General features: G+C 43.5%; 1 protein-coding gene and 1 non-coding gene across 4 annotated transcripts in view; both read right to left on the minus strand.

Annotated features, from left to right (window-relative positions):
• Positions 1-23,091, minus strand: part of GPBP1L1 (GC-rich promoter binding protein 1 like 1) — a 49,881-nt gene that overhangs the window by 15,657 nt on the left and 11,133 nt on the right. For 2 of the 3 annotated variants that reach the window (XM_066376157.1, XM_066376156.1), the window contains 6 exons: positions 16,526-17,538; positions 13,564-13,678; positions 10,245-10,374; positions 9,571-9,857; positions 8,264-8,336; positions 6,130-6,323 (listed from right to left, as the gene is read on the minus strand). In XM_066376157.1, the coding sequence (XP_066232254.1) occupies positions 6,130-6,323; positions 8,264-8,336; positions 9,571-9,857; positions 10,245-10,374; positions 13,564-13,623 (744 nt within the window). In that variant the 5' untranslated portion in view covers positions 13,624-13,678; positions 16,526-17,538. The remainder of the gene's footprint in view (positions 1-6,129; positions 6,324-8,263; positions 8,337-9,570; positions 9,858-10,244; positions 10,375-13,563; positions 13,679-16,525; positions 17,539-23,091) is intronic. The other variant, XM_066376155.1, reaches the window with a different exon arrangement.
• Positions 20,900-20,975, minus strand: TRNAA-AGC (transfer RNA alanine (anticodon AGC)). Its single transcript has one exon. It is a non-coding gene; the product is annotated as a tRNA-Ala (tRNA).

Consider the following 23,091-nt stretch of genomic DNA (forward strand, 5'->3'; position numbering starts at 1 on the left):
CCCCACCACACTTCTGGAAGGGGCACCTCTTTCATTGGTGGTCAGTGAGAGAAGCACTGTATGTGGCGGCCCTCCAACGGTCTGAGGGACAGTGAACTGGCCCCCTGTGTAAAAAGTTTGGGGACCCCTGCTCTAACATCTCACATTCAAGGTACCCAGAATCACTCATCTTTTCCTGAAACTGATCTTTCTCACTTTTCTAACTCCAGTGAAATGGTTCCACAGTTATTTCTATTTCCCAAGAAAGAATACTCAGTCTCCTGTTTCCTTCCTCTGTCTAATCTGCTTCCCATTATGCACCATCACCACCTCCCTTCTTTGCCTGGTTTTGTCATCCTTATACAAGCATTAATTTACAAAGACAACAACAGCCTTTACAATAGTTCTCTTATTTTCCATCTACCTCAACTTAGTCCTATACAGCAGGGCAAACTGATCTTAAGCTGTGTCATGACTTTTATCCTTGCCAGTTCTTTACCCACTAAAGATTTCTGAGATCCTTGAGGACATGAAATTGTCTTACTCATTTTTATATTCTTCTATTTTCAATAGAATTCTTGCAGACATTTCTAATAAGTAACACTTAAGAAAACTATAAATTGTTGCCTGACCCTGTGGTGGTGCACTGGATCTTAAAGCATCAATCTGGAACGCTGACAAAGCCAGTTTAAAACCCTGGGCTTTCCAGGTCAAGGCACATATAACAAGCAGTCAATGAACAACTAAAGTGAAGCACTATGAGTTGCTACTTCTTGCTCCCCCTCACTGCTCTCTCTATGAAATCAAGAAATAAAATCTTAAAAAAAAATCTTAAGGAATGAAACAAACATAAAGTGCTGAATACTGATAAAACATATTAGCATTTAATACATGTTAATTTCAAGTTCTTCATAAAATTTTATTATTCCTCAAAAAACCCTTAAAAAGTAGAAAAAAAAAGCAGAAGTAGTCTACTTTATAGATGATGAAATGGAAACAGAACTTAAGAAACTTGCCCATGGTCATATCACAAAGGTGCAATGTAGAATCTATCTATTCCAAAACCCTGCTATTAATTTCTGTGTTACACTGTCTCTCTGTAGTAGCTGCTCTCTTGACTTGAATTCACATTCTTTCCCCTCTATATCAAAGGAACAAGTATCCTAAAACTCTTTTTTAAAAATAATTCCACTTGACAGTTTTATTCCCACTCTTTCTTCTTGGGACATAATCCTTTAATAACCTCTTTCAAGTGTCTTTCAGCTGTCCCCAGGCGTTTCTTTCTAAAGATTTTCTTCATCCTTTCACTTAACCTCACCACCACCAATATTCTATTTCCTTTTACTGTCAGGCCTCAAAGGGGCCACTATACCCACTACAACTCACATAATTCGAGATATCCTGAAATCTTCTTTCAGCCCTATACTACTTCCCTAAAACCTCAACTCAAAGATTAACAAAAACCTTAGGCGGTGGCACAGTAAATACAACGTTGGACTGGGATGCAGAGGACCCAGGTTCGAGATCCTGAGGTTGCCAGCTTGAGTGCGGGCTAATCTGGTTTGAGCAAAAGCTCACCAGCTTGGACCAAGGTCACTGGCTTGAGCAAGGAGTTACTCGGTCTCCTGAAGGCCAAAGGTCAAGGCACATATGAGAAAACAATCAATGAACTAAGGTGTCGCCACGAAAAACTGGTGATTGATGCTTCTCATATCTCTCCGCCGTTCCTGCTTGTCTGTCACTATCTATCCCTCTCTCTGACTCTCACGCTGTCCCTGTAAAAAAACAAAACAAAACAAATTTTTTCCAGGCCTGGCCGGTTGGCTCAGTGGTAGAGTGTCAGCCAGGTGTGTGGAAGTCCCAGGTTTGATTCCCAGCCAGGGCACACAGGAGAAGCGCCCATCTGCTCCTCCACCCTTCCCCCTCTCCTTCCTCTGTCTCTCTTTTCCTCCCGCAGCCAAGGCTCCATGGTCTCCACCTCAGGCACTAGAATGGCTCTGACAGAAACGGAGCAACACCGCAGTTGGGCAGAGAATCGCCCCCTGGTGGGCATGCCCGGTGGATCCTGGTCAGGCGCTTGCCAGAGTCTGTCTGACTGCCTCCACGCTTCTAACTTTGGAAAAATACAAAATATATATATCCCCCCCCCACTTATTTTTCTCAACCTGTCATCAGCAATTGACAAGTACTGACAGCCCTGGCTACTATACCCACCAGATTTCTCTGATATTATAGCATTTTCTCTAAAGGCATAGAGAATTACACATTCTCAGATCTATTGACAAGGCTGTTAATTTTCCTAATATTTGCAAAACAGTAACTATTTCCCCCAAGTCTTATTTTTCCCATTCTTTACTACTTTAAAGTCTTATGTATGTGAAAGCATTATCATTAGGACAATGACTTTCAGTCCTGATATCTCTCCAGCGCTATCAGGAATAATTAAAATGGTCCAGCAGTAGAGCATTGGCCTGGCCTGTGGAAATCTGGGTTTGATTCCCAGTCAGGGCACACAGGAAAAGGGATCATCTCCTTCTCTAGCCCTCCTTCTCTGCCTCCACCTCCTGCAGCCATGGCTCAAGCTGTTTGAGCGAGTTGGCCCCTGGTGCTAAGGATGGCATCATGGCTTCTGCCTCAGGCAATAAAATGGCTCTGCTCCTGAACAATGAAGCAATGGCCCTAGATGGGCAGAGCATTGCCCCCTAGTGGGCTTGCTAGGTGGATCCTGGTTGGGGCATATGCGGGATTCTGTCTGCATCGCAGTCTCCAGCATTAGCATTAGCATCATCATCATCATCATCATAGTAAGTTATTATCATCATCATCATCATAGTAAGTTCATTTACCATCATCATCATCATCATAGTAAGTTCATTTATTACCCCTCATCATCATCATCATAGTAAGTTCATTTATTACCCCTCTAATATGCCTAGTGTTTTTTGGTTTCAGAACTATTATTTGAAAACTTCTCCTCTCACAATTTGCATTCTCTACAGATTCTTACACCTATCCAAATCTGAACCATCCTTCAAAGATTAGTTATATTAGTTTTTTTGGTAAAAATTTTTTCTTTCTTTCTTTTTTTTTTGTATTTTTCTGAAGCTGGAAATGGGGAGAGACAGTCAGACAGACTCCCGCATGCGCCCGACCGGGATCCACCCGGCACGCCCACCAGGGGCGAAGCTCTGCCCACCAGGGGGCGATGCTCTGCCCCTCCAGGGCGTCGCTCTGCCGAGACCAGAGCCACTCTAGCGCCTGGGGCAGAGGCCAAGGAGCCATCCCCAGCGCCCGGGCCATCTTTGCTCCAGTGGAGCCTCGCTGCGGGAGGGGAAGAGAGAGACAGAGAGGAAGGAGGGGGGGGGTGGAGAAGCAAATGGGCGCTTCTCTTATGTGCCCTGGCCAGGAATCGAACCCGGGTCCCCCGCACGCCAGGCCGACACTCTACCACTGAGCCAACCGGCCAGGGCCGGTAAAAATTTTCTTGATGGTCATAGGCTGAACCGATCTTGTTCCTCTGAATTATGTCAAGTGTTTTATTTAGTTAATCCAAATCTTAGGATTTGTCTTTATTTTATTTCATACATAGTCACATGACCACTTATATAGTTATATCTTATTACAATTAAGCTTCCAGCTCATGGAGGGTCATGTCCAATGTTATACTTCTTTGTATTTCTCATTAGCACAAAACACGGTCCTTGTTCACAGTAAATTCTAATTATTGGTTCTTTTACAGAGGCTGAAATTTATTTGAGCATTACTTGCTTTTGTGAGAGTTATAGAGATAGAAATATGAAAAGGATCTGAAAGCTGCCTTTAAGGAGATTATAACCAAATGAAGAAATTAAAAAAAGCAATAAAGTGTTATAAACTGAGATAAGAGATCTAGTGGTAATCAACCACAGAAACATAGATTAATTTTTTTATTTATTCATTTTTTAGAGAGCAGACAGAGTGAGAGAGAGAGAGAGAGAAAGGGAGGAGGAGCAGGAAGCATCAACTCCATGTGCCTTGACCAGACAAGTGCAGGGTTTGGAACTGGCAACCTCAGTGTTCCAGGTCGACGCTTTATCCATTGCGCCACCACAGGTTAGTCTAATTAGATTTTTAGATATATGTGATAGAAAAGGATTCATCTCTAAAAAGGATTTTATTTTTTCTTGTGGGAGAGACAGAGTCAGAGAGAGGGACAGATAGGGACAGACAGGAAGGGAGAGAGATGAGAAACATCAATTCTTCATTGCAGTTCCTTAGTTGTTCATTGATTACTTTCTCATATGTGCCTTGACTGCGGGCCTTCAGCAGACTGAGTAACCCCTTGCTGGAGCCAGCGACCTTGGGTCCAAGTTGGTGAGCTTTTGCTCAAACCAGATGAGCTCACACTCAAGCTAGAGACCTCGGGGTCTCGAACCTGGGTCCTCTACGTCCCAGTCCGTCACTCTATCCACTGCGCCACCGCCTGGTCAGGCTACAAAGAATTTTTTTTATAGATGAAGGGGGAGGATGGAGAAAGGGCAGAGGGCTGGAGCGGGGAGAGGGAGAGGGAGAAGAAGAGAAGCGAGAAAAATCCATTTGTTCCACTTATTTATGTATTCACTGGTTGATTCCTCTATGTGCCCTGACTGGGGATTGAACCTTCGTATACTGGGAAGTTGATGATGCTCTAATCAAGTGAACTACCTGGTTAACACTCAGCGTGACATAAATTTGAAGAATGAATAATTTTCCAGGTGAGGGAAAGAAGAAGCAGTAAAATATAAAAGATGGACTGGGCTTAGGATATAAAGAATTTGCCTCACACTAAGAAGTTTGGACAGTGTATTATATCATCACGGGATGGCAAGCTATGACCCATGGGCCAAAGACCATATATCATATGTAACCAGCAAAGCCTAAAATAATTTTTGTTTTTTATAGAGGGAGAGACAGACAGAGACAGTGACAGACAGCAAGGGAGAGAGATGAGAAACATCAATTCTTTGTTGTGGTACCTTAGTTGCTCATTCATTGCTCTCTCATATGTGCCTTGACCGGGGGGCTCCAGCCGAGCCAGTGACCTTTGGGCTCAAGCCAGCAAGCGACCTCAGCGTTTAAAACATGGGTCCTCAGAGTTCCAGGCCAACGCTCTATCCACTGCACCACCGTCTAATCAGGCCTAAAATATTTATTATCTGGTCCTTTACAGAAAAGTTTACCAACCCTTTCTATATAGATCGTGTGGAACCACTGAAGGGATTTAGGAAACGACATGACATACTCAAAAATGATCATTCTGGCAGTTCTGTGGAAAGTAAATAGAAAGAAAAGGAAACAGAAAAATATACAACAATAGTAAAGGTGAGATGACAAGAACACAGGACATTCATTATACAGGGAGTAACCAACAGGGACCTTATACTAGTTTGACTAGTGGTGCAGTGGATTGAGTGTTGGCCTAGGATGCTGAGGGCTCCAGTTCAAAACCTCAAGGTCACAGGTGGAGGACGGGTTTGTTGACTTGAGCAAGATGTCATTAGCTTGGCTGGAGTCCCCAGGTCAAGGCACATGTGAGAAGCAATCAATGAGCAACTAAAGTAAAGCAACTTCGAGTTTATAGTTCTCATCCTTCTTTTCCCCACCTCTTTCCTGTCTCTTTAAAAGAAAATTGTTTTAACTAAATGATTAGATGGATGCTAGTGCTATTAAGGGGAACAGCAAATCAGAAGAAGTTTTATGACATGAATGTAATGAGAGGGCTAGGAAAAATCCATTTGGCAACAGAATAGTGTTTGGAGATAGAATACAACAGAATACATATACAGTGGCACCGTGAGATACTAAAAGACCAAGATACAAATTTTTTAAGATATGAGCTGCAACTTGGTCTGTATTTTTTGTTCCAGATCTGAGCAAAATTCTGAGATACGAGTTATGATTCAGGAAGTTGCCGCATTGGCGTACGGGGTCCAGTATCGGCAGTTTGATATACAAGTTGACTGACTTACGAACTTGGTTACAGAACAAATTAAATCCGTATCTCAAGGTACCACTGTAGTAAGTTCTGAGTATCTGGTTAATGATTCAAAAGAAAAATATAAATTCACTATTTTTTCCTGACTTATTCCCAGACCTCTGCTCTATAAGATTCTTACACATTCCAAATCATACCTTGGAAGGAGGTGGTGCAGGCTTAGGAACCAGGTTCTTATACACACTTGGAACCATGTTTGACGATTTGTTCCCGTTTGCATGATAAGATCCTGGTGAGGTGAATGCGGCAGAGAAGGCAGCAGCCGGATCTTCTTTGGAAACTTTTTTGATGACTAGCATTTTGGAGGTCTGCTTGGCACCAGGTGGGTTTTCTGTAAAATACAATAGTGGAGAAACAAAAGAATGTCAAAACTACTGGTTAACAGGAAGCACAGTTTACATGAAGGCCTCACTTTCAACAAAGAGCTCACAATTGAGACTAAGGGACAAACATTTCCTGGGTGTACACAACAGATATTCTCAAATGTGACACTACTTGGAAACCATAGAAAAAAGAGCATATTAATAACTTTATTCTAAATTTGTAAATCAACCAAAAACCCCAACTGTGTTGTCTGTCAGGGGTATAACATGCCTAGTATATGGTCTATCACTCAGACAAAGAGCAAACAAGAATATATTGGAGGGTGGCAGCTCCCATCAGCATAGGAATGGAAATGGGGAAACTGCCATGGGACCTTCTGATGAGGCAAACTGGCACAAAAAAGGGAAATGGTATAGCAACCATCCTTAATCCTAAAACTCAAGATTTAAACCCAGTATGTATATAAAGCTGACCTGATCAGATAGATGCCTGGCTACTGAACATGTCTAATGTAGGGGCTAGGAAAGTCCAAGTTATAAATGCCAAAGACCCCAAACCACAAATAAGGTTTGGTTTGAAATATACCAATTGTTAATTTTTTATAAGGCTAGTTATTCCTTATATACATAAAAATGTGTTATTGTATTTTCTCCTTGCCCTATACAATAAGCATCAATTATAACTGCCAAAACAAAACAAACCCCCACAACTGGGCAACTGGAATTGAAAATAATGGGCTACAGGATGTGATACTATATTACCTTTCAAATAACACTTTAGAAGACTATTTTGTAATATGAAAGAATGCTTAGCATACATTGTTATACATGCCTATCAAATATTTAGCAGACAGCTCTGGCTGGTTGGCTCAGCGGTAGAGCGTCGGCCTGGTGTGCGGGGGACCCAGGTTCGATTCCCGGCCAGGGCACATAGGAGAAGCGCCCATTTGCTTCTCCACCCCCCCCTCCTTCCTCTCTGTCTCTCTCTTCCCCTCCCGCAGCCAAGGCTCCATTGGAGCAAAGATGGCCCGGGCACTGGGAATGGCTCCTTGGCCTCTGCCCCAGGCGCTAGAGTGGCTCTGGTCTCGGTAGAGCGATGCCCCGGAGGGGCAGAGCATCGCACCCTGGTGGGCAGAGCTTCGCCCCTGGTGGGCGTGCCGGGTGGATCCCGGTCGGGCGCATGCGGGAGTCTGTCTGACTGTCTCTCCCCATTTCCAGCTTCAGAAAAATACAAAAAAAAAAAAAAAATTAGCAGACAACAGTAACACATAAAATTCAATTTAACTGTTATAAGCCTGACCAAGTGGTGGATCAGTGGGCAGAGTGTCAGACTGGGATGCAGAAGACCCGGGTCTGAAACCCCGAGGTCGCCACCTTGAGCATGGGCTCATCTGGCTTGAGTGCAGGTTGGCTGGCGTGAGTGTGGGATCATAGACATGACCCCATGGTAGCTGGCTTGAGCCCAAGCTCGCTGGCTTGAGCAAGAGGTCACTCACTCTGCTGTAGCCCCCCAGTCAAGGCACATAGGGGAAAGCAATCAATGAACAACTAAGGAGACTAAGGAGCTGCAATGAAGTGATACTTCTCACCTCCTTCTTGTCTGTTCCTATCTGTCCCTCTCTCTGTGTCACACACACACATAAAAAACTGTTAAAAGCAAATTAGCAATGTTAATTAAAAATTACTTCTTATGAGCTTTATTCTCTCTGTTTAAAATCAGCTTCCAAGTTCAGTGCTCTACAAGCTCTCAACTGTTTATATTCTGTCTCTACTACCATTACACTTCAATTATTTTTGGGGACAGAGCAAGAATTAATAGGTGTTAGTCATCATTTGAAAATGAATGAGATGAGAAACAAGATAAAAAAAAAAGAGATAAAGAATTTTTGCTCTTTTCTTGCCAAGTAAAATTTAATGTTCTGCCTTTAAAATGGCAAAATCAACTTACCCCACACTCCAGAAGGGGTCCCAATAGGTCTGCATGGCTGATTCTGTTTGCCAGCTTCTGGATTCAAAGAAGGCTAAGAAAAAAAGGAATATTAATGGTTGATACAGAAAACTACTCGTTTTCATACTTTTTGCAAAGTAACAACCTCCATGGAACCTATCAAATAATTATATATATATTAGCAGCACTTAATGCGTTATTCAGAATTAACAAACAGATATAAGATGCTGATTTGCAAAACTGGCCCTGGCCAGTGGTCCTGGGTCTCATTCCAGTCAGAGCACTCAACAGAAATGACCATCTTCTTCTTTCTTCCTCCCTCTCTCTATTCTCTCTCCCTTTTCCCCCTGGGCATCCAGTGACTAGACTGGTTTGAGTGTCAGCCGGACACGGAGGATGACCCAGTTTGGTCCCAGCGCGTCAGCCTCAGGAGTTAAAAAAATAGTTCAATTCATTCAAGCACTGGCCCCAGATGGCATTGCTAGGTGGATCCCGATGAGGGCACATGTGGGGAGTCTGTCTCACTATCTCCCACCATCCTCTAACTTAAATAAATAAATAAAGTGGGCTTTTCTCCTTCTTTTAACTGAGAGGCGGAGGCATAGACTCCGCAAATTCCCCCACTGGGATCTACCTGGCAAGCCCCCTACCGGGTGATGCTCTGCCCATCTTGAGCCACGGCTCCACTGTTTCGCAACCGAGCTATTTCAGTGCCCAGGGCCAAACTGCTCAAACCTGGTACCATATTACTTGAACCATTCGAGCCATGGCTGCAGGAGGGGAGGGGAGAAAGAGAGAGAGAGAGGTGTGGAGAAGCAGATGGTTGCTTCTCCTGTGTGACCTGACTGGGATTCGAACCTGGGACTTCTACATGCCTGGCCAACACTCTACTGCTGAACCAACTAGCAAGGGCCTATTTACATGTTTATAATTTAACACAATTAATATAGGGAAGGGAATATTTGAAGGAAAATCCTCTTATGACAGTTGGAGAAAGACACTTAAACAAGCAAGAATACATTTTTACATAATTATGGCTTTGAATACTAAATCTTATAAATTTTAAGGGAAACTGATTTTTTTTAACATTCCAAAGCCATAAAGATAAAAACAAAAATCTGCTAAAAGTTAAAACAAGATTTTTGTTACCATACTCTTGCTAATCAACTCCTTTAAAAACAATACAATTCTAAATGCAAGGGCTCCATTTTTAGCAATCTCTGAAATGTTCTTATTATTAACAGGGTCTTATATGTAACACATTTTTTCTTAGGGTTTAGCTAACACAACTTAGCCATCATACTTACAAAATCTTCCTCTTCAAACTGCAACTTTTCCACCTTGTCTTCTTTCTTTTCTTCCCTAATCTCTGTAGGTGGCTTTTCCTGAAAGGCACAGCCTTTCCGGGAGTGAAAGCTGCCATTCCAGTGGCGATGGTTCCCTGTGCCACCCCCACTACGCTGGCTCATGCCATCATGAACTCGAGAAGAGCCATGCCAACCAGATAGGTTCCCTGTGATTCCAGCATATGCTCCCTTAGAGACACCAGCGTCCACAGAATCATGGCGAAACAGGGAGGGCTGGTGCCAGGAATCTAGAATAGTAAGGAAAAGTTACACATTAGATTGTTTGCTTCCTGGAAATTCAGAAACAATTGGGCCAGATGCTTCCTGATCTAATTTATGGTACTATAAAAGCCCTCAAGGGACCTTTTAAATAAAAGATTAAATTCACAGAAATCACAAAATATATCTTTCTCTTTTGATGTAATTTATGAGTTCTTCCACTAAAAAAAATGACCCATGAGAACATAACAATGTTAGACTTAGAAAGCCAACATAGTTGAATAATGACTACTGGAGGATCTGAGAACTATGCTTACAAAACATCATTATTTCAAGATTATGGACATGTACCCCTCATTCTGGGCTTGCTCTAAATGAGTAGCTTAAATATAATCATGAAGCTGGGCATGGCTCACCTCCTGTAGTTCGTAGAGGTCCATTGTTAAAAAAGCCATCAGAGGAATTATGTCGACGACGGCTTACACCAAATCTACCATCTCCTCGGGGTAGGTGCTCTCCGTGTTTTTCGAAGGTTGCTGCAGGTGACTAAGATGAAAAAGTATAGAGAAGCAAACAGGTAAATAGATGTTTCAGTATCTTAGGTTTTGCACAGACTTTTAGAAGACAAGTAGTAACACTTACAGAAACTGCTATGATGAGCATATGGGCCATAACGGGTACCACAGATCTCTGAGTTAGAGGAGCCCTAGGTTACATATTTAATAACAAACTCATTTACATTATCCCAGAAGGAAAAAAAATGCATCTACTTCAATTACTTACAAAACACCCTGCTCCAAATCAATAAGCTCCAAAACTTGACACTTCAAAACATCAAGTTATAGCCCTGGACAGATGGCTCAATGGATAGCACGACAGCTAGATGTGTGCACATCTTGGGTTCAATCCCCAGTCAGGTCCCAAATGAGAAGCAACCATCTGCTTCTCTTCTCCTCCCTCTCCCTCTTCTTTCTTCTCTTCTTGCAGCCAATGGCTCAACTGGTCTGAGCTTCGGCCCCAGGTGCTGAAGATAACTCAGTTGGTCCGAGTGTCAGCCTCAGGCACTGAGGATAGCTTGGTTGACTCGAGCAAAGGCTCAGACAGGGTTGCCAAGCCGATCTCAGTTGGGACACATGCAGGATTCTGTTTCACTATCTCCTCTCACTTAAAATGAAACAAGTCACTCTTGCAATAGGAAAGAAAAATTAAGATGTTTCCTTAAAAAAATTCTAAATACCTTATTATTTCTGAATTAAAGAAAAAGGAATGGTTTAATTACCACCTTCGTAGGCCATTAACAACTACACAAAGGTTTTAGAGTTTTATAAAACACTTTTTTCAAACATTACTTATACCAACACTATAATTTGGCATCATCCCCATTTTATTCATTTACACATTAGGAAAGAGGTCAGGGAGAGTCTTTGAGGCTACACAAAGAAGAAAGCAGTTTATTAAAAATTTTATAAATGAACTCTAATGTCCCTTCTATTTCAAATAATTTTTATGACATACTTTAATCTCAAATGATAGAGACCAAAGTCTAAAAAGCCATTTAAAGTACAGATATATTTGACAAGGGCTTATAAGAAAATTATAGGTTGGTGACATAGACACTTTACATCTGTTTTTAAAATATTTTCACCAATACTTGGTATTGCCAGTCCTTTCTATGTTAGCCACTGAAGTGGGTTACAAAGATTTTCTCCTATTCTTCTAAAAGTTTTGTAGTTTTTAACTTTTATTATTATTATTTTTCAGCGAGAGAAAGAGAGAGAGAGAGATAGATATGGAGGGAGAGAGGGAGGGAGGGAGGGACAAAGAGACAGAAACAGACAGGGAGAGAGATGAGAAGCATCAATTCTTTATTATGGCTCTTTTGTCTCCTTAGTTGTTCATTGATTGCTTTCTCATATGTTCCTTAACCAGAGGAGAGGGGTGGGTGGGGCTACAGCAGAGCAAGTAACCCCTTGTTCAAGCCAGTGACCTTGGGGTCATGTCTATGATCTTATACTCAAGCAAGCAATCCCATGACACAAGCTGGTGAGCCTGTACTCAAGCAGAACGAGCCTGCGCTCAAGCCAGCAATCTCAGGGTTTCAAACCTGAGTCCTCTGCGTTCCAGTCCGATGCTCTATTGACTGTACCACTGCCTGGTCAGGCTATATGCCTATTCTTAAACCAATATACACAACTTTGTGTATTTAAGCTTTATTGAAAATATTAAAATTAGCCTGACCTGTGGTGGCGCAGTGGATAAAGCATCGACCTGGAAATGCTGAGGTCACGGGTTTGAAACCCTGGGCTTGCCTGGTCAAGGCACATATGGGAGTTGATGCTTCCAGATCCTCGTCACCTTCTCTCTCTGTCTCTCTCTCCTCTCTCTCCCTCTCTGTCTCTCTCTCTCTCTCTCCCTTTCTCTCTCCTAAAATGAATTTAAAAAAAAATTACATTTTCTATTTTTTTTAGCCTAATGTGCTATATGAATTAGTCTTTGCAGATATAAGATCTGCATACTCTTATTATGTAAAAAAAATTTTTTAAAAATTGATTTTAGAGAGAGAACGAAGGAAAGAGACACATAGAAATATCTGTTCCTATATCTGCCCTGAATGGGGATCAAAATGGCAACTTCTGTGCTTTAGGATAATGCTGTAACCATACTGAACTAGCCATGGCAAGATATGCATACTTTTTTTTTTTTTTTTTTTACAGGGACAGAGAGAGTCAGAGAGAGGGACAGACAGACAGGAATGGAGAGAGATGAGAAGCATCAATCATCAGTTTTTCATTGCGACACCTTAATTGTTCATTGATTAGTTTCTCATATGTGCCTTGACAGCAGGCCTTCAACAGACTGAGTAATCCCTTGCTCGAGCCAGCAACCTTGGGTCCAAGCAGGTGAGCTTTTTCTTTTTCTGCTCAAGCCAGATGAACCCGTGCTCAAGTTGGCGACCTCGGGGTCTCGAACCTGGGTCCTCTGCATCCTAGTCCAACACTCTATCCACTGCGCCACCACCTGGTCAGGCTGCATACCTTTTTTTTTTTTTAGAGAGAGAGAGAGAGAGAGCGCGCGCGCGCACGCGAGAGTGTGTGCGAGCAAGAAAGCAGCCAGCCAGAAGCAGGAAGGGTGAAAGATGAGATCAATTTGCAGTTGCATCACTTTAGTTGTTCATTGATTGCTTCTCCTATGTTCCTTGACCGGGGGGCTCAAGTACACTCTGACTTGGACTGCCTAATTATTTACATCCTATTAAAACAAAGGAAAGCCTGACCAGGCGGTGGCGCAGTGGATAGAGCATTGGACTGGGATGCGGAAGACCCAGGTTCAAGACCCCGAGGTCACCAGCTTGAACCCAAGGTTGCTGGCTCCAGCAAGGGGTTACTCGGTCTGCTGAAGGCCCGCGGTCAAGGCACGTATGAGAAAGCAATCAATGAACAACTAAGGTGTTGCAACGTGCAATGAAAAACTAATGATTGATGCTTCTCATCTCTCTCCATTCCTGTCTGTCTGTCCCTGTCTATCCCTCTCTCTGACTCACTCTCTGTCTCTGTAAAACAAACAAACAAAAAAAAACAAAACAAAGGAAATTAGTCTATGAAAACATATTTGAAATCCTCAGGCAAAGCTGAATATACAAAAAAACCACATCTATACTGTAAAACAGAGTCCACAGACAAATTATAGATGAAAAGAATTCATATTTGGATAGTCACTATAGGAATGGAACGGTACCTTAACTGCCTGTGGTGTTGAGAAATTTAGCCAAGCAGGAACAAAATCATGCTGCGCCATTTAGGTCCAGTGTCTCTTTTCAGCAAGGTGAGGCATCCAACCTCATGGCCAGGATCTGAAAATGAGAATGAACTCAAATCATTTATTGTTTGTAAGATCTTGACACTAAAAATGTATAAAGAAGTTTGATATGTAAGATCCTCCTTTTAAGCCAGACCAGGCGGTGGTGCAGTGAATAAATACAGCATCAGACTGGGATGCGGAGGACCCAGGTTTGAGACCTCAAGGTCACCAGCTTGAGTCCAAGGTCGCTGGCTCGAGCAAGGGTTCACTCAGTCAGCTATAGCCCCCTGGTCAAGGCACATATGAGAAAGCAATTAATGAACAACTAAGGAACTGCAATGCAGAATTGATATTTCTCATCTCTCTCCCTTCCTGTCTGTCTGACCCTCTCTCTGACTCTCTGTCTCTGCCAAACAAACAAACAAACAAACAAACAAAACTCCTTTTAAGAGAAAGATCTGGCCTGACCAGGCGGTGGTGCAGTGGATAGAGCGTCGGACTAGGATGCAGAAGACCCAGGTTCGAGACCCCGAGGTCACCAGCTTGAGTGCGGGCTTATCTGGTTTGAGCAAAAGCCCACCAGCTTGAACCCAAGGTCGCTGGCTCCAGCAAGGGGTTACTCAGTCTGCTGAAGGCCCGCGGTCAAGGCACGTATGAGAAAGCAATCAATGAACAACTAAGGTGTTGCAACAAGCAATGAAAAACTAATGATTGATGCTTCTCATCTCTCTCCATTCCTGTCTGTCCCTGTCTATCCCTCTCCCTCCCTCTGACTCACTCTCTCTGTAAAAAAAAAAAAAAAAAAAAAAAGGACTAAGCTTAAAAAAAAAAAAAAAAAAAAAAAAAGGAGAAAGATCTGCCCTTGAGTCTCTCTAGACCAGGGGTCCCCAAACTACGGCCTGCGGGCCGCATGCTGCCCCCTGAGGCCATTTATCCGGCTCCTGCCACACTTCTGAAAGGGGAACCTCTTTCACTGATGGTGAGAGGAGCATAGTTCCCATTGAAATACTGGTCAGTTTGTTGATTTAAATTTACTTGTTCTTTATTTTAAATATTGTATTTGTTCCCGTTTTGTTTTTTTACTTTAAAATAAGATATATGTGCAGTGTGCATAGGGATGTGTTCATAGTTTTTTTTTATAGTCCGACTCTCCAACAGTCTGAGGGACAGTGAACTGGCCCCCTGTGTAAAAAGTTTGGGGATCCCTGCTCTAGACTACTGATCAGACTCTTAATTGTTATACTTAAGAGAAATCTTAAATCTTATACTTCAGAGAAATTGTAAACAAAACAATGGTTTGTGAATATATGACAATGAAAAATGCAGAAAAACAAAAATGTGACAGCCTGGCCTGTGGCGGTGCATTGGATAGTGTCAACCTGGAATGCTGAGGTCGCTGGTTCAAAACCCTGGGCTTGCCCGTCAAGGCACATATGACGAGCTGGCAACAAAAAAAGTGAAGCAACTGAGTTGATACTTCTCGCTCCCCATCCCTGTCCCCCATCAAAATCAATAATTTTTTTTTTTTTAGAGAGGAGAGAGAGAGAGAGAGAGAGAGAGAGAGAGAGAGGAGAGTCAGAGAGAGAGAGAAGGGGGAGGAGCCGGAAGCATCAACTCCCATATGTGCCTTGACCAGGCAAGCCCAGAGTTTTGAACCGGCGACCTCAGCATTTCCAGGTTGACACTTTATCCACTGCGCCACCACAGGTCAGGCAAAAATCAATAAATCTTAAAAAAAAGAAAAAAATTGTGAAGTACCTAGAAGGTGATATGAAAGCTGATTAATTACTGACCTATATCAGAAAACCATTTTTAAAAAAGATTTTATTTATTGATCAATAATAATCAATCAATAAATAGATTTATTGATTTTACCCCCGTAGAGCGAGAAGCATCAACTCACAGGTAGTAGTTGCTTTTATTATTGATTTTTAATTTTATTTATTTATTTGTTTATTTTGTCACAGTGACAGAGAGTCAGAGAGAGGGACAGACAGGAAGGGAGAGAGATGAGAAGCATCAATCCTTCGTTGCGGCACCTTAGTTGTTCATTGATTGCATTCTCATATGTGCCTTGATGGCGGGTGGGGGGTGGTGGCTACAGCAGACTGAATGACCCCTTGCTCGAGCCAGCGACCTCGGGCTCAAGTCTCAAACCTGGGTCCTCTGCATCCCAGTCCGACACTCTATCCACTGCACCACCGCCTGGTCAGGGTATAGTTGCTTTTTTTATGTGCCTTGACCAGGCAAGCCCAGAGTTTCAAATCGGTGACCTTAGCACCTCAGCTTTCCAGGTCAATGCTTTATCCACTGCGCCACCACAGGTCAGGCCAGATGAACCTTAAGAATAAACACCTACTCAAAATTACAGATACTTATGAAAAGAGATTAATCTGCAAACTTCCATAACTTTTGGCAAAAGCAGTAGAAAAGATCTTCCTGGAGAAGGAAGATACAATCTTTTAAGAGTTTTACTTCTTCAGGCCTAACCTGTGGTGGCGCAGTGGATAAAGCGTCGACCTAGAAATGCTGAGGTCGCCGGTTCAAAACCCTGGGCTTGCCTGGTCAAGGCACATATGGGAGTTGATGCTTCCAGCTCCTCCCCCCGTCTCTCTCTCCTCTCTAAAATGAATAAATAAAAAATAAAAATAAAAATAAAAAATATAAAAAAAAAAAAGAAGAGTTTTACTTCTTCAAACACCAACTATTATCAGTTTTTCTGAGAGGTCCACTATAGTCTTCATATCACCTCACTAATATTTTCCAAAATTAAATATATCAGAAAGCAGTATAGTTATCATGTTACATATATATATATATATAGTTATATATATATATATATATATATATATATATATATATAGTTTTATTTGGAAGTTAGACATAGGATAATATTTACCCCAGAGTGTAACCTCTGTGGTCCTGTTTCCTGAACTTCTTGAGTCTACCAGCTGGATTTCCCACGAGGTTCTCTTGTTAGAAGGGTGCTTAATAAGGCTGGCCAGCAGCACACCTTATGATGAAGCACAAAGAAGCCAGGCTCTGTGTGGATTACTCTCTCAGTCCCCTCAATTGCTCATCTTAAAACTACCTAGTTCCTGACACGTTTCCAAAAAGGGAAGGGGGAAAGGGGAGGGGGAAGGGGAAGATAAAAAGTATTTGTTACATTTAAAAAATGGGGGGATGGGGAAAGACCTATGTCTATGTTCACCTCATTCACCTTCCTTGAGTGACGGCACTATGATGTTGCTTAAATAGATAATACATGGACATTTGCACAGTGAGTACAAACACTGTTCATAACAAGGTCATAACTAGCAAGACAGGTAGACCTGCCTGGGCAAATAATGTCATCTAAATGACAGATCCAAAATATTAATATTAAAGAGCAATAAAAGATCCTCTGAGTACTCAACTCCAGGGGCAAAATATCCACATAACAAAGCCCTTAACTTACAAATCTCATTATTCTTACACAGCTGCTAAAAATAGTGTGCAGATGTTTTTATACTTATTTAATCCTTCAAAATCTAAGGATATAAGTCTTAAAAAAAAAAATCAGACAGGAACTTGATATACTTTTCCCTCCAGCTTTCAAGGCAAATTTCTTGGTATAAAGCTTCCAAATGTATCTTCTATTTCTTTGGTCTTCACTATTTATAAATTCAGAGCAAAATTAAAACAAGTAGAAAGACAAGAATTAAGAAATAGTCAAGGAAAAAGTTCCAAAGCGAGGTTTTCTTCTCTTCAGTTTTCTGTATTTCACTTGTTTTGCCCGTTCCTGAAGACTGAGACCGAGCTACTGGAAGGTGACTTGAAGAATCTTCTACTGCTTCATTAGAAAAGTCACTTATTATTTTGGATCCACTTCCATCATTATTCAATCATTTAAAAGGCCACAGGAATCTAACACTATAAAAAAAAAAAAGATAACATTACCAAGAGGCAAACCCATTATATATAATTGCTAAAATCAGACTGTCAAATGATCATAAAAGTCCTAGGAGTCAAAACTCCTAAGTCTAATTTAGACATTAATGTGTCACCACCTATAGCAACAATACAATTGGTATAAATTTAAGGAATTTAGAAAAGTCATCTGAACAGTTTGCTTTTCTATATAAAACCATTTATCCAATTAGCTATCAAAGGTAATTCGGAAATGCAAATTAACAAGTCTGTTAGATTTTCTCTCATACGAATAATACCTTGCCATAAGTGGTCAAAAGCCATATAACTTCACCTTTTAGTATCACAGCCATCAACTAGTTAGTACTAACCACAGCTAGTTCCTTAAAAACAGAATGTCACCCCCTTCTCCCTCCACCTCTTGCAGCCAGTGACTGACTGGTTCAAGTGAGCGTTGTCCCCAGGCACTGAGGATAGCTGTTTGATTCGAGCACGGGCCCCAGACATGGGTTGCCAGGTGGATCCTGAACAGGTGGATCCTGGTCAGGGCACATGCAGAAGTCTGTCTATCTCCCCTCCTCTCATTTAAAAAAAAAAAAAAAGTCTGTCATATCATTCCTCATATATTTACATATTTATAGATACCTAGAGTTATCAATAGACTTAAGCCCGTAAGTTTTGACTTAAAATATTCAGTTAGAGATGACACAAATATTTCAATGAATTCCTGACTATTTCCTAGGAGTTAGAAACTTTTTTGATATAAGAGAATGCTTGCAGCCCTGGCTGGCTGGTCCAGTGAATAGAATGTCAGCCTGGGGTACGAACGTCCTTAGGTTCGATCCCCAGTCAGGGCATACACGAGAAGTGACCATCTGCTTCTCTCTCTTTTTTTTTTTTTTTTTTCATTTTTTTCATTTTTCTGAAGCTGGAAACAGGGAGAGACAGTCAGACAGACTCCCGCATGCGCCCGACCGGGATCCACCTGGCACGCCCACCATGGGGCGGCGCTCTGCCCACCAGGGGGCGATGCTCTGCCCATCCTGGGCGTCGCCATATTGCGACCAGAGCCACTCTAGCGCCTGGGGCAGAGGCCGAGGAGCCATCCCCAGCGCCCGGGCCATCTTTGCTCCAATGGAGCCTTGGCTGCGGGAGGGGAAGAGAGAGACAGAGAGGAAAGCGCGGCGGAGGGGTGGAGAAGCAAATGGGCGCTTCTCCTGTGTGCCCTGGCCGGGAATCGAACCCCGGTCCTCCGCACGCTAGGCCGACGCTCTACCGCTGAGCCAACCGGCCAGGGCCGAAATAGTCAATATTAAATGTAAGCAATGCTGTCTGACCAGGCAGTGGTGCAGTGGATGGAGCGTCGGATTGGGACACAGAGGACCCAGGTTCAAAACCCCGAGGTTGCCAGCTTGAGTGCTGGCTCATGTTGTTTGAGCAAGGCTCACCAGCTTGAGCCTAAAGTCACTGGCTTGAGCAAGGGGTCATTCGGTCTGCTGTAGCCCCCCTCCCCCCGTCAAGGCACATATTAGAAAGTAATCAATGAACAACTAAGGTGCTGCAACGAAGAATTGATGCTTCTCATCTCTCTCCCTTCCTGTCTGTCTGTCCCTCTCTCTGACTCTGTCTCTGTCAAAATAAATAAATAAATTTCAAAATGTTGCAATAATAATGGGTTGCCAATTTTATCTGGATAAGAATAACATTAGAAAAAAGACAACTCATATTCATGAGGGGCTGGATAAGTCTGTCAGAAAGCAGCATGAGTGGTAACTAATGCATTAAGACATCCTGGATCTGTCCTTACCCTGTAATACTTCTTTTCTGACTTTTTCTTTAGCTCTGTAAATATAACAGCTACTTAAAAGCTTTGACAAAGCACTTTTCTTGTTTCTCTGGAATCTCTTCACCTCATTTCCATGCCATCAGTTCTCAAAGTGGGTGACTTAAATTCATGCTTTATAAAACATATCATGCACATACCTATACTCATGAATCCATCACAATGCAATATTTTTACTTTTTTTTTTTATTAATTACATGGGCGACAGGGAGGCAGAGAAACAGACTCCCACTAGCGCCCCAACCGGGACCTACCTAGCAAGCCCTCTATGGGGTGATGCTATGCCCGCTCATCTGGAGCTTGGTCCATTGCACTGCAACCAAGCTATTTTATTTTAGTGCCTGAGGCGAGGCCATGGAGTCATCCTCAGGGCCCAGGGCCATTCAAACCATGGCTGCAGGAGGGAAAGAGAGAATTAGAGAGAGAAGGAGGATGGGGAGGTGTGGAGAAGCAGATGGAAGCTTTTGTGTGCCCTGACTGGGAATCCGACCAGGGACTTTCACATGGTAGGTTGATGCTCTACCGCTGAGCAAACCAGCCAGGGCCTATTTTTACATGTTTACATACTTATCTCCCCTACAAATGGGGAACACTTGGTAGGGATTAATAGCAAATTAGATAATTTCTTAGCACACACAGGATGCCTGTTAAATAATATAAGAGATGTTGAAAAGATAAAAAAAACCCAGATGTTGACAATTCTATTATCATATTTTTCACCTTACTGTTCTCCTGAACATTCCTATTCCATAAACTGCAAACTCCAAGATGGTAACTCCTGCATATCCTCAGATATTCACTGGCCCTAATATTTCCTTTCAGAACTAAGAATACTACTTACTTATGTTTAAATGTCTACCACTTTTACTTCCTAAGGGACTGAATAACCCTACAAGAATCTACACTCATTTCCTAACTGTATATTAGTTTCCCTTCTAAGTCCTCAATAAGGAAAGCACCAGGATTACCGGTTGAATACCTAGGTTTTGTTTTGTTTTTTAAACTTTTCCATTGACTTGAAAGGGGGAAGGGGAGAGAGCGAGGGCATTAACTCGTTCTGCTTAGTTGTTCTTTTTAGTTGAGCAATCACTGGTTGCTTCTCGCATATGCCCTGACCAGGGATCGAACCTGCAACCTTGATGCACTGGGACAATGCTCTATCCATTGAGCGACTTGGCCAGGGCCAGAAACTTAGTTTTTTGTTTTTTTGTTTTTCATTTTTCTGAAGCTGGAAACAGGGAGAGACAGTCAGACAGACTCCCGCATGCGCCCGACCGGGATCCACCCGGCACGCCCACCAGGGGCGATGCTCTGCCCACCAGGGGGCGATGCTCTGCCCATCCTGGGCGTCGCCATGTTGCGACCAGAGCCACTCTAGCGCCTGAGGCAGAGGCAACAGAGCCATCCCCAGCGCCCGGGCCATCTTTGCTCCAATGGAGCCTTGGCTGCGGGAGGGGAAGAGAGAGACAGAGAGGAAAGCGCGGCGGAGGGGTGGAGAAGCAAATGGGCGCTTCTCCTGTGTGCCCTGGCCGGGAATCGAACCCGGGTCCTCGGCACGCTAGGCCGACGCTCTACCGCTGAGCCAACCGGCCAGGGCAGTTTTTTAATTCTCACATTTGATACTTCAACACAGGAAAAGCCCAAAGTCGTTTTCTACCTTAGTATTTATTTTAAATTCAGTGGAGAAAAATTCCTATTTAAGAATTCATGGCCCTGGCCGGTTGGCTCAGCGGTAGAGCGTCGGCCTGGCGTGCAGGGGACCCGGGTTTGATTCCCGGCCAGGGCACACAGGAGAAGCGCCCATCTGCTTCTCCACCCCTCCCCCTCTCCTTCTTCTCTGTCTCTCTCTTCCCCTCCTGCAGCCGAGGCTCCATTGGAGCAAAGATGGCCCGGGCGCTGGGGATGGCTCCTTGGCCTCTGCCCCAGGAGCTAGAGTCGCTCTAGTTGCGGCAGAGCGACCCTCCCCCCAGGGGCAGAGCGTCGCCCCCTGGTGGGCGTGCCGGGTGGTTCCCGGTCGGGGGCATGCGGGCGTCTGTCTGTCTCTCCCCGTTTCCAGCTTCAGAAAAATACAAAAAAAAAAAAAAAAAAAAGAATTCATAAAGGAGATGAAATGTGAGCAGGAATGAACCAAAAGGGGACATAAGACACCTTTTAAGATATTTTTTCCCCTGCCCTGGCCAGATAGCTTAGAGTCATCCCAGAATGCAAAGTTGCTGGTTAGATCCCTGGTCAGGGCACATACAAAAACAAATCAGCCTGACCAGGCGGTGGTGCAGTGGATAGAGAGTCGGACTGGGATGCCGAGGACCCAGGTTCGAGACTCCTAGGATGCCAACTTGAATGTGGGCTCATCTGGTTTGAGCAAAGCTCACCAGCTTGGACCCAAGGTCGCTGGCTCAAGCAAGGGGTTACTCGGTCTGCTGAAGGCCCACTGTCAGGGCACATATGAGAAAGCAATCAATGAACAACTAAGGTGTCGCAATGCGCATCGAAAAGCTAATGATTGATGCTTCTCATCTCTCTGTTCCTCTCTCCGACTCACTCTCTGTTAAAAAAAAACAACAAAAAAAGAATCAATGTTTCTCTCTCTCACCTCCTTCCTCTTTCAATAAAACCAATAAATACAAATGAAAAAGAAAAATTTTTTTCCCACTACAACATTTTTCTGTTAAGAAAATACTTAATACCATAGTTACTAATATTGAAAAATGAAGCCTGCTGTTATTATATGATTAGGGTCCAATAAGCAGAAAATCTACTTCTAGTACAAACTATTCTCTCTCTCTCTTTTTAAAATTTTTCTGAAGTTAGAAGTGTGGAGGCAGTCAGACAGACTTCCGCATGAGCCCGACCAGGATCCACCCCGCATGCCCACCAGGGGGTGATGCTCTGCCCATCTGGGGTGTTGCTTCGCTGCAGCTGGAGCCATTATAGCGCCCGAGGCGGAGGCCATGGAGCTGTCCTCATCTCCCAGGCCAACTGTGCTCTGATGGAGCCTTGGCTGTGGGAGGGGAAAAGAGAGATAGAGAGTAAGTAAGGAGAGGGGGAAGGGTGGAGAAACAGACGGGCAATTCTCCTGTGTGCCCTGGCCAAGAATCGAACCCAGGAGTTCCTCACATGGGGCCAATGGTCTACCATTGAGCCAACCGGCCAGGGCCCAAACTTTTTTCTTAAGTGAAGGAGAGGGCTAGAGAGGGAGAGAGACAGGAAGAGAGAGAGGGAGAGACAAAGAGACAGGAAGGGAGAGAGATGTGAAGCATCAACTCGTAGTTGCGGCTCTTTATTCACTGATTGCTTTTTCATATGTGCCTTGACTGGAGGGCTCCAGCTGGGCCAGTGACCCCTTGCTCAAGCCAGAGACCATGGGGTCATGTCTATGATCCCATGTTCAAGCTGGCGACAACAGGGTTTCAAACTTGGGTCCACCGTGCCACACCACCTTGTCAAGCTCTAGTACCAACTTTATGCCAACAAATTTACTTTTCAAAAAAAATATACTAAGCCCTGGCCCGTTGGCTCAGTGGTAGAGCGTCGGCCTGGCGTGCAGGGGTCCCAGGTTCGATTCCCGGCCAGGGCACACAGGAGAAGCGCCCATCTGCTTCTCCACCCCTCCCCCTCTCCTTCCTCTCTGTCTCTCTCTTCCCCTCCTGCAGCGAGGCTCCATTGTTGCAGAGATGGCCCAGGCACTGGGGATGGCTCCTTGGCCTCTGCCC

The sequence above is a fragment of the Saccopteryx leptura genome, chromosome 3, assembly GCF_036850995.1.
Source record: "Saccopteryx leptura isolate mSacLep1 chromosome 3, mSacLep1_pri_phased_curated, whole genome shotgun sequence".
Classification (NCBI taxonomy): Eukaryota; Metazoa; Chordata; class Mammalia; order Chiroptera; family Emballonuridae; genus Saccopteryx; species Saccopteryx leptura.